This window comes from Moschus berezovskii, chromosome 18, assembly GCF_049115385.1.
Source record: "Moschus berezovskii isolate FMDL1 chromosome 18, NW_MosBer_1.0, whole genome shotgun sequence".
NCBI lineage: Eukaryota > Metazoa > Chordata > Mammalia > Artiodactyla > Moschidae > Moschus > Moschus berezovskii.
This window is the reverse complement of record NC_142477.1, coordinates 47,037,832-47,048,604: the sequence shown is the minus strand read 5'-3', so window position 1 is coordinate 47,048,604 and position 10,773 is coordinate 47,037,832. Positions and strand designations below refer to the sequence as shown.

General features: G+C 39.9%; 1 protein-coding gene across 1 annotated transcript; it reads right to left on the bottom strand.

Moving 5' to 3' along the window:
• Window positions 1-2,121: 2,121 nt before the first annotated feature.
• Window positions 2,122-10,439, bottom strand: MRPS30 (mitochondrial ribosomal protein S30). Its single transcript, XM_055422082.2, has 5 exons — window positions 9,837-10,439; window positions 8,122-8,267; window positions 6,707-6,812; window positions 4,565-4,741; window positions 2,122-2,489 (listed from the first exon to the last, which is right to left on the bottom strand). The coding sequence occupies exons 1-5, from the start codon at window positions 10,420-10,422 to the stop codon at window positions 2,200-2,202; spliced, it is 1,305 nt and encodes a 434-aa protein (XP_055278057.2). The 5' UTR covers window positions 10,423-10,439; the 3' UTR covers window positions 2,122-2,199.
• Between the last annotated feature and the right edge of the window lie 334 nt (window positions 10,440-10,773).

Here is a 10,773-nt window from a genome sequence, read left to right as displayed (position 1 = left end):
TTATTACAAAAACATTAAAAAAATAACAAAACATGTACATATTCTCAAGCATTTGAATTACTGTATTTATATTACTTTTAAAACCACAGAAAATGGAGCAGGACCTGCACAGTCTTCCAGGAGACAGAATTCCTGTATCCCCCATCTCAAAGCTTTTATAGAAAAAGCTTAGCCTCCAAGACCTTCCCTGAGTTCCAAACAGCAAATTCATTCAGAGAAATGAGACAATGCAGAAACAAGCAAAAATAGTCAGGCAAGACAACGCTCAAACTACTGCACAATTGCATTCATCTCACACGCTAGTAAAGTAGTGCTCAAAATTCTCCAAGCCAGGTTTTTGCAATAAGTGAACTGTGAATTTCCACATGTTCAAGCTGGTTTTAGAAAAAGCAGAGGCACCAGAGATCAAATAGCCAACATCCGTTGATCATCAAAAAAGCAAGAGAGTTCCAGAAAAACATTTATTCCTGCTTTGTTGACTATGCCAAAGCCTTTGACTGTGTGGATCACAATAAAATGTGGAAAATTCTGAAAGAGATGGGAATACCAGACCACCTGACCTGCCTCTTGAGAAACCTGTATGCAGGTCAGGAAGCAACAGTTAGAACCGGAGATGGAACAACAGACTGGTTCCAAATAGGAAAAGGAGTATGTCGATGCTGTATATTGTCACTCTGCTTATTTAACTTATATGCAGAGTACATCATGAGAAATCCTGGGCTGGTAGAAGCACAAGCTGGAATCAAGATTGCCCGGACAAGTATCAGTAACCTCAGATATGCAGATGACACCACCCGTATAGCAGAAAGTGAAGAACTAAACAGCCTCTTGATGAAAGTCAAAGAGGAGAGTGAAAAAGTTGGCTTGAAGCTCAACATTCAGAAAACTAAGATCATGGCATCTGGTCCCATCACTTCATGGGAAATAGATGGGGAAACAGTGGAAACACTGTCAGACTTTATTTTTGGGGGCTACAAAATCACTGCTGATGGTGACTACAGCCATGATATTAAAAGACGCTTACTCCTTGGAAGGAAAGTTATGATCAACCTAGACAGTATATTAAAAAGCAGAGACATTACTTTGTCAACAAAGGTCCGTCTAGTCAAGGCTATGGTTTTCCCAGTAGTCATGTATGGATGTGAGAGTTGGAACATTAAGAAAGCTGAGTACCGAAGAATTGATCCTTTTGAACTGTGGTGTTGGAGAAGACTCTTGAGAGTCCCATGGACAGCAAGGAGATCCAACCAGTCCATCCTAAAGGAGATGAGTCCTGGGTGTTCATTCGAAGGACTCATGTTGAAGCTGAAGTTCTAATACCTTGGCCACCTGATGCGAAGAGTTGACTTATTTGAAAAGACCCTGATGCTGAGAAAGATTGAGGGCAGGAGAAGGGGACGACAGAAGATGAGATGGTTGGATGGCATCACCGACTCCATGGACATGAGTTTGGGTAAACTCCGGGAGTTGGCGATGGGACAGGGAGGCCTGGTGTGCTGCGGTTTATGGGTTCGCAAAGAGTCGGACAAGACTGAGCAACTGAACTGAACTGAAGACAAAATAAAACACAGTCATAAAACACAGTCTAAGACCTTTAGTTCCTCCTTGAGGGTTATAGTTAATATTCTGAGACACCAGCCAGGCTGGAATCAGGTTCATAATGTTGACTCCCAAAATACCACCTGATTATCTCATTACCATCCAATTAGAAGGTCCACAGTCTGATCAGGCACCCTGCTTCCCTAGCATAAAAGCTAAAATTCTACCTCAAATTAAAATCATTCTTTAGGACATTAGTCTGTCATCTTCTCAGCTTGCTGGCTTTCCAAATAAAGTCATTTTTCCTTGCCCCAACTCCTAGTCTCTCAGATTACCAGCCTGTCATGCAGTGAGTGGTATGCAGTAAGTGATATGCACTTATACACAGAAACTAACACCAAGTACTGAAGATTATTCAATTAGTCTCATCAATTAGACACATATGAATGAAATTATTTTTAATCAACATACTGTATCTAAAATTAAATCTCCTAGTATTTTGAGCAGAATGAAAGGTCTAATCATAGGTTAACATAAAGAAACATTTGTCTCAAAATCAATGTAGTTAATATTTGACAGAAGTCTCTTTACCAAAATTCCTTTTATTGTCCCTTCAGTGAAATTTAAGTATTCCCAAAGTCCCAAAGCAAATGTTTTTTCTTAATTTCCCAACAGCTGTGCTTTGTCTTCTTCTGGTCTATTTAGTAGAAAGCGAACTAACTGAAGTAAAACGTCATCATTAAAACCTTTGATATCATTATCTTCGATTGTTTCATAAAGAGGCTTACTTTGTGTCCCCCAACATAAATTTTTACGAGGGTTGTTTTGATCAGCTTGTGCAGTCAGTGCTAAAGTGTTTAACTGGTAACAGAAAAAGGAGAAGTATTTTCCATCTGTGATCACACCCTGGGAGACAAAAGGTCGAGTAACGTCTGCTTCACTCCAGAATCCTGTAGAAGAAAAGTTATGCTGAAACTCATATATAGAATATATTTTACCAAAACAAAACACACACACTAGAGGTTATAAAATACCTCCTATAACCTGGATATTTTACCTATCAAATTTCTAGAGATCTCAATATTTTTGCTATCTTCTCCATCCTAATCCTATATTCCATTTCTGCATCAAGAACTATTTCCTTCCTTCTAGGATCCCCAAAGTTCATGATACACCTTTTCGACAACTTTGGACTTCATCAGATTTCAACCTTAACTCACTTCACCTAAGAGAAGTGAGCTCCATTTATGCAGATGTCTCCACATCATTATTCACCAATCCTAAATATGTTCAAATTTCCCTTATACCAGCAGCATCTACCACCCAATAATCATTACAGACATTTATTTCACCAAATATACAAAAAAAAAGCCCTCATAAAAACCCTTGACTTTCTAAGAACTTCAACCATGTAGTTATTTTTTGAATTCTATGTCTTAATTTATAATTCAAAATTGGTTTTATGAGTTGTTTTCTTTTTGCCTAGGGTATTTTATGTCATCGTAAGGTTCCAGGATATGTGAATATCTTTATTATTCAAATTTTCTGGCTGTTTCCTGGTCCAGGCTGACTGGCTTTAATACTTTTAAATTCAAGGGGCACGTAGTAAGTTGTAAATTTTGCCACATATATATTTTATATCAACTTTAATGAAGACAGTCAATAAATAGTATTGTTAAAATACAGAATTATAATATAAAAAGAAGTACTTTATTTTTTATGGATAAACTATGCCGTTCTAACATCTTCAATAAAGTTTCCTCTTAATTTTTCTGATTGTCTACTTGTATTCCTACTCTTATCTATTTAGTTATATTATAAAGACATAAGTCAACAATTTTGAGTATGAGGTTAAAAATACATATACAAAGGAAAAAAAAGGTGAGTCTGGCAATAATTAAATCACTGTTAAAATTCCTCCTGGATGTTTATATAGGAGTAGCAGCAACCTAGGTAAGGATTCTATTACTTCTGGTTTTGTAACAAAAGTCAATTGGTTCACAGTGGGCTCCGAAAGTCCTGTGGCATGCCTCCAGCTTCCTCTATCTCACTCCAGCTCCCTATCTTCATTCTCCCACTCCCTTTCTTCATCAGCCTTCATGCTGTTCCTTAAACACTTCAAATCTGTTCCTATCTCAGAGCTACCTGTCATTCCCTTTGCCTGGAAGTGTCCTTCCCACAGGTTTATGCAAACGTGGCTCCTCATCCTTCAGGTCTCTGTTCAAATGAAAATCTTTAGAGACCTCCCCTGAATTATAAAAGTCTAAAGTGATTCTGCCCCATGCCTCATTTATACCTGCACCCTATGCACATTCTACCCTTCATCTAGTATATTCTCTTCAGAGCATCACCACTAGCTGGAAGATTCCCTGAAGGAGGGAATAGCTATCCACTCCACTATTCTTGCCTGGAGAATCCCCATGGACAGAGAAGCCTGGTGGGCTACAGTCCATAGGGTCACATAGAGTTGGACATGACTGGAGTGATTAATACTTTCAAAAACACTACATGTTTACTATCTTTAACTATCCCTACTATAACATAAGCTCCAGGAAAGCAGGATCTCTCTCATTAAACACTGCATCTCCAAAGCCAACAGTGCCTGGTATATAAAAACCGTAAGCCATTAACTGAATGAACTGTCACCCAATCTATACCCTAGATATGGTCCTCAAAGAAATTATACATGATAACTGTGATTTAATCTAAAATTTAAAATCCATGAAAGCAGTTCATTTTCTAGTTTCAGAAAGCTGTTATCATCCAGAGTTGATTCAGTTAGCTAGTCTTTGAAATGTTTGAGAATATCATCAGAAAAAAATGCATTCACACAAAAATGGTCAAAGTAAAAGATGAGTGTAATTACCAAAGTGTCAACTATGGATTTTAAAACAATTGCATTGTGCCAATGCAAATTTTCAAAATGTTAAGATTCTACCTACGTTTTAACCTGAAGAAAATAATTTGACCTGCTAAATTCCTAAAATGTCTTCCAATAACATTGATGCCATAAAACTAGTTTTACCTTGATACATAGCCTGTGCTCCAGTCCAAGCAAAAAGGCTTGCAATAGCATTAGCTCTAAAAATGACTTCTATCTGATCAGCACAGTTTTGTTTCAAAAGCCGTTCCCTTTTTAATTTGTCAGGTAGCAGATGAAACTGGGTATGTCCATAACAGAGTGGATCTGATGTCCTTGTGCCTGAGAGCAAAATAAAAACATTTCAGATGAAATGCACAAGTAGGGAATCTAGAAACACGTCCTCAGTATTTACTTCAAACGCATATATCTGCTCTACTCATTATGTGATCAGCACTAAAAATACACGAATGGAAAGCTTGGTTTACTTATTGTTCATAAAAAATTTCACCTGAAAGTACAATCTGCCAGCTATCATCAGTCAAAAGAATATACGTAAAATTTATAATTCCCTATTATGTCAGTTTTCTCAAACTCCTTGGTCATCATTGGGAACTTTGTTATTTCACTGGTGATATTCACCAAAGGATGCAAATATTTCATAACTTTAAAAACTTCCTATATAATGCTGACATTCTTGATTTTAGTGGAAAGTCTTTTAAACCAAAAGTTCCCCACAATTCACTCTCCAAGACTACCACAGTGATTGATAAAGGACTGATCAAACAGTTCTGGAGGACTAGCATAAAGCTGCTTTCTTAAAAATGTTTTTCATTCATCTAGGAATTAGTAAACAAGAGAAAAAATAGCCAAAGTATAAGCTGCATGAGGGCAGAGATTAATTTTTACATTCCTGATGGTTATCATAGTGTGTTATATAAATGGGAGGCTTCTTTTTGAAAAAAGTCAATCACTACCTCAAATTCAGCTCTATACTTTTTTATTTTTGAAAAAACACACTTTTCCATATAAATAACAAATCAACAAAGCATAACATGTATAACTATTTTTTATGTTTTTAAAATTATGGTAAAAGTCACATAATATAAAACATACTATTTTAACCATATTTATCTGTATGGTTCAGTGGCACTAAAGGGATTAATCTCCAAAATAAACAATTACTCATGCAGCTCAATATCAAAAAACAAATAACCCAATCAAAACATGGACAGAAGGCCTAAATAGACATTTCTCCAACAAAGGCATACAGATGGCCAAAAGTCACATGAAAAGATGCTCAGCATCACTAATTATTAGAGAAGTGCAAAAGAAAACTATAATGAGGTACCACTTCATACCAGTCAAAATGGCCATCATCAAAAAATATACAAACGATAAATGCTGAAGGTGTGGTGAAAGGGGAACCTTCTTACACTGTTGGTGGGAATGTAAATTGATAAATTCACTATGGAGGACAGCATGGAGATTCCTTAAAAAATTAAGAACAGAAATACCATGTGACCCAACAGTCTCACTCCCTGGCACATATCTGGAGAAAACCAGAATTCCAAAAGATACATGTATCCCAATGTTCATAGTAGCACTATTTACAAAAGCCAGGATATGCAAGCAACCTAAATATCCTTCAATAAAAGAATGAATAAAGAAAATGTGGTGTGTGTTGTGTATGTATACACATATGTGTGTGCACGCGCGCACGTGTGCATGTGTGCACAATGGAATACTACTCAGTCATAAAGAGGAAAAGAAATGTGCCATTTGCATGGACCTAATGGCACCCCACTTCAGTACTCTTGCCGGGAAAATCCCATGGGTGGAAGAGCCTGGCAGGCTTCAGTCCATGGGCTCACAAAGAGTCGGACACGACTGAGTGACTTCACTTTCACTTTTCACTTTCACACATTGGAGAAGGAAATAGCAACCCATTCCAGTGTTCTTGCCTGGAGAATCCCATGACGGGGGAGCCTGGTGGGCTGCTGTCTATGGGGTCGCACAGAGTCGGACGCGACTGAAGCAACTTAGCAGCAGCAGCAGCAATGACTTTCATACAGAGTCAAGTTAAATCAGAAACTATAACTGTTTTTTAACCTTAAATACTGTAATTCAGTAGAAACATAAAATTTTAAATGGTAAGTTGAAAGAATATTCTTTCAATTTCATGCATGTTGCAACCTGAGATGAGTTACATTGCTCATGGACAGGCTGACCTTCTTGGTCATCAAAAATTAATTATGCAAATTTGCACAGGACACTTTGAAAACATTTATTAAAAGAGAAACTTACCAATAAAGATAGCATTTTCATATTGCCGTTTGAATAATGGGAGTTTGTCTGGCTTACAATTCTTAACAGGGACTTCTACAGGTACAGAATAATCCAGTGGCACAAACTTAAAGAAAAAAGTCGTAAGTAAATTCACAGCAACACCAGCATATATTTTACTCACATTCTTATTAGTTAAAAATCTTAAATAATTAAACTCTACCATCTAATGATGGGCCAAATCTAGCCAGCTGTTTTTCCAAATAAAGTTTTACTGGAACACAGTCATGCAAATTCATTTACATATGATACAGGGCTATTTTTACATGATAAAAACTGAGAATGCAACAGAAACTTATGGCCCCTAAAATATTTACTATTTGGACCTTTGCAGAAGAAATGTGCCAACCTCTGACATGGACACACAGATAATATTCAGAATACACTTGTTTTCTCCAAAAGAACTGGATACCTGTAAACTGAATACTTCGAGCTGTAAAAATGAGATTTACAATGACATAGGATAGTTCACTATAAATTATAAACTATCATCAGTATTTTTATATTAAGAAAATGAAAAGATTTGTATGGTCCTAAAAACTGATGTCTTAACCTCACTTAAAATGATTATCTGACCTCTGAAGAATACACAGTTAAAAAGCTGAAAAAGTATTTCAGATGAGATGTACTCCAAATACACTTGAAAGAAAAGGGCTCTACCCAAAACTTTTTATCCTTCCTAACCCATTACCTAGCACAGGGGTCCCCAACTCCTGGGCTACAGACAGGTACTGGTCCATGGCCTGTCAGGAACTGTGCTGTAAAGCAAGAGGTGAGCAGCAGGTGAGCAAAGACTTGTCTGTTTTTACAGCTGCTCCCCGTGGCTCACAATACTGCTTGAGACACAAACGACAGTGGTCTTAAAAGTATGTTTGAGACAACTTCAAACCTCTATATGTTTAGTCAAGGCAGATTATCAAACCGCCACAAAAGCACTGAAAAGTCTATTTCCATTTCCAACATCCTATCTTTGTGAAGCAGGGTTTTCTGCAGCGACAGTAGGCAAAAGGAAACTACAGAGTAGATAGGACAGAAGCAACATTCCTTCGGTGTCGTGGTCCCCCATCACCCCAAGATGGGACTGTCCAGTTGCGGCAAACAAACTCAGGGCTCCCACTGACTCTGCATTATGGTCAGTTCTATAATTATTTCATTATATGTCACAATTTAATAATAATAGAAATTAAGTGCACAATAAATGTAACACACTTGAATCATCCTGAAATCATTCCCCACCAACTCCTGCCCCAAGTCCAGGGAAATACTGTCTTCCACAAAAACCAGTCCCTGGTGTCAAAAAAGTTAGGGACCACTGACCTAGCACGCTGATACTTCCTCTTCAACTGTGAACAGACACATAAGCAATACATCCTTACCTCAGGGAGCTGTCTGGATATTCGAATCTGGTTGTGTGGTTTATCGTTGATTTGGTATCGCACAGCATCAACTCGACCTTTCCGATGACCTCTAGGAATAATTTCTTCACCTCGCAACCAGTAGAAGTGAACTGGGCGGTTACAATCTATCAAAAGATATTCAAAACATTTTTATCTGATAATCTGAATAAATCTAGTTGTTCTCAGAATACCAGGCTCAGCAATACATAATTCAAGAACAACTGTGCTAATTGAAAATACACCAAAAATTACTCTTTGGCGTAAGTTAAAGTTTGAATTATGTAATAACTTAAACAATCACAACATAAACATAATGTTTAAACTGTTATTATCTACCTGTGCCACAGTACATTAAACGTTGCGACCAAAGAAGTTTCTCAGTTAAGAATAAACACAAAATAAGAGCAACAGCAATCTCACTCACCAGATATAAAAAGTTTAGTAAGAGTCACAGCTGTCTCATGAATTACTAATTCAATCTTCACAATAACTCTCAAAGGTATGTATAGTTGTCATCATCTCCTTTACATACAAGAGGAACCTAGGTCTTGAGCAGATTAAATCAACTTTCCCAGGCCATCAATCATGAGCAAAAGTCTGTGATGTTTCCCTGGAGACCACTTCATTCCCAACTGGCAAGGAAGTAACAAGCACACTACAAGACTCAGTTGAACACACACCTACAGTTATAATAACATTAACTCAATAAATATTTATTAAGATACCTACAGGGGTGGCAGATACAAAATCATGAACGCCTCAGAAACACTGATCTTTAAAATACTATCCATGAATTATTTTTCAAGCCTGCTTTTAACAGTATAACAGAAATTGCTGTTTATTGGAAACCCAAAAAACTGAGTTTGAAGCCTGTCCTCCAAATCTACCAGCAATAGGTTCTTTGACTAAATACACTTTATGACTCTGTGCTTTGGGTTTGTTTGGTTTTTATGAAAACAGTACTACCTACTGTAAAGTAATTGTAAGGATTAAATTTGGCACATATAAAATACAGAACAAGGTCAGGCATACAGAAAGTGCTGAATATACGTTAGGTATTTTAATCAATACCATCTTTAATCTTAACAGTTCTATGACCAAGTAGTACTATTATTGTAGTCTCACCTTGAAAATGAGGGAAAAACTAGGCCAAAATCGGTTTAAAAACCGCCAAAAGGTCAGTAACTTGGAGGAAGAGCGACAAGGCAACCCCAGGTCTGACCCGCTCTCTAGCAGCCCTTTCTTTTAACCAACACTACTCTTCCATTTGGCTGGACCGGCACTAAGCAGTACAGTTAGTAAGTGGAAGCTCAGACACGGCAACCAGTCTCCGGCCGCGGCCCCTAGCTAGGAGAGAAAGGACTGGGAAAGAACTGACCAAGAAGAAAGAAATGAAGAGGGGGCAAGTTTGGCGCAGAAAGATGGCTTCCCAGGTGGCGCGAGTGGTAAAGAACCCGCCTGCCAATACAGAAGACAGGAGAGCCGGCTCCATCCCCGGGAGGGGAAGATCCCCTGGAGCAGGGTACGGCAACCCACTCCAGTATTCCTGCCTGAAAAATTCCACGGACAGAAGAGCCTGGCGAACTACAGGCCATGAGGCAGCAGAGTCGGACACTACTTAAGCGACTTAGCACGCACCCACGGTCCCCTACCATCCCCACCTCCCCCGCCCCGAAAGGCGGCCCGAGGCTCACCGAGGGCGGCGGCAGCCAGGACGGGATTTTTAGCGCTGAGCAAGCCGGTGAGGGAAGCTACCAGTTGGTCCAAGAAAGGTGAGGCGACGGCGTAGCGCTCCTGGTAGATGGGCGCACGCTTCTTGCGCCGCAGAAAGAAGTGCTCCTGCAGGAGGCAGTCACAGGCGGCGGCGCGCACTGCAGCGAGGTCCAGCTGCGCGGCCTCCCGATCCGGCTGGGCAGGCGGCGGCGGGAGCCCCGAGAGGAACACGGTCTTGGTGAAGCTCTGGTACCAGCGGTCGGCGTTCAGGGCGAAGGTCTGCGGGTAAACTACGTATTTCATGAACTGCATCTTGGTAAGAATTCGCAGCTTCTCGTCCACCGACTTGGCCGCGTGCACCGTGGCCTGCCATCGCTCCACTCGCCGCTGCCGTGCCGCCTTGCTGTCGGCAGTGAGGGAGGCCACGATCGGCGGGTAGCGAGCGACTGGGGCCGCCTTGACATCTGAGCCGGTCACTTCTGGGGCCGTGACGGCGGCCTCGGCCGCGGTGTGCAAAGACAGCCCTGGACTACGGAGCACAGACCTCCAGCACCTGGCCGCCGCCATCTTTTCCTGGGTTTCGGTCCCAGAGGTCAACTTTAGCAATTCCCCTGCCTTCTTGCCGTAAGGACCAATCAGAAGGTGGAATCTGAGCCAGTTAGGGGCGGACGATTCTTAGTGGGCTTGAGAAACCTTACGTCATTCGCGTCTTAGCCAATCATAGAGCTTCTACAGCCTGATTTTTTTCTGAACCTAGGAGTTTGTTGTTGAAAGGAAGAACTCGTGCACCGATAGGTTTTCCGAGATATGGCGGGGAGGAGTGAAACTTTTAAATAGGGGATGCTGCCTGTTTAGAAACAGGGCAAAATTTTTGCCAGAAACACTTTAGGAACATTCTTGAGCGAAACCTCTTTCTCT

Coding starts and splice junctions, on each gene's coding strand:
- MRPS30 (XM_055422082.2), bottom strand. CDS start 10,422: ATGGCGGCGGCCAGGTGCTGGAGGTCTGTGCTCCGTAGTCCAGGGCTG. Junction 6,813..8,121: donor TATCCAGACAGCTCCCTGAG/GTAAGGATGTAT, acceptor TTTTTCTTTAAG/TTTGTGCCACTGGATTATTC. Junction 4,742..6,706: donor TGAAAATGCTATCTTTATTG/GTAAGTTTCTCT, acceptor TTTTGCTCTCAG/GCACAAGGACATCAGATCCA.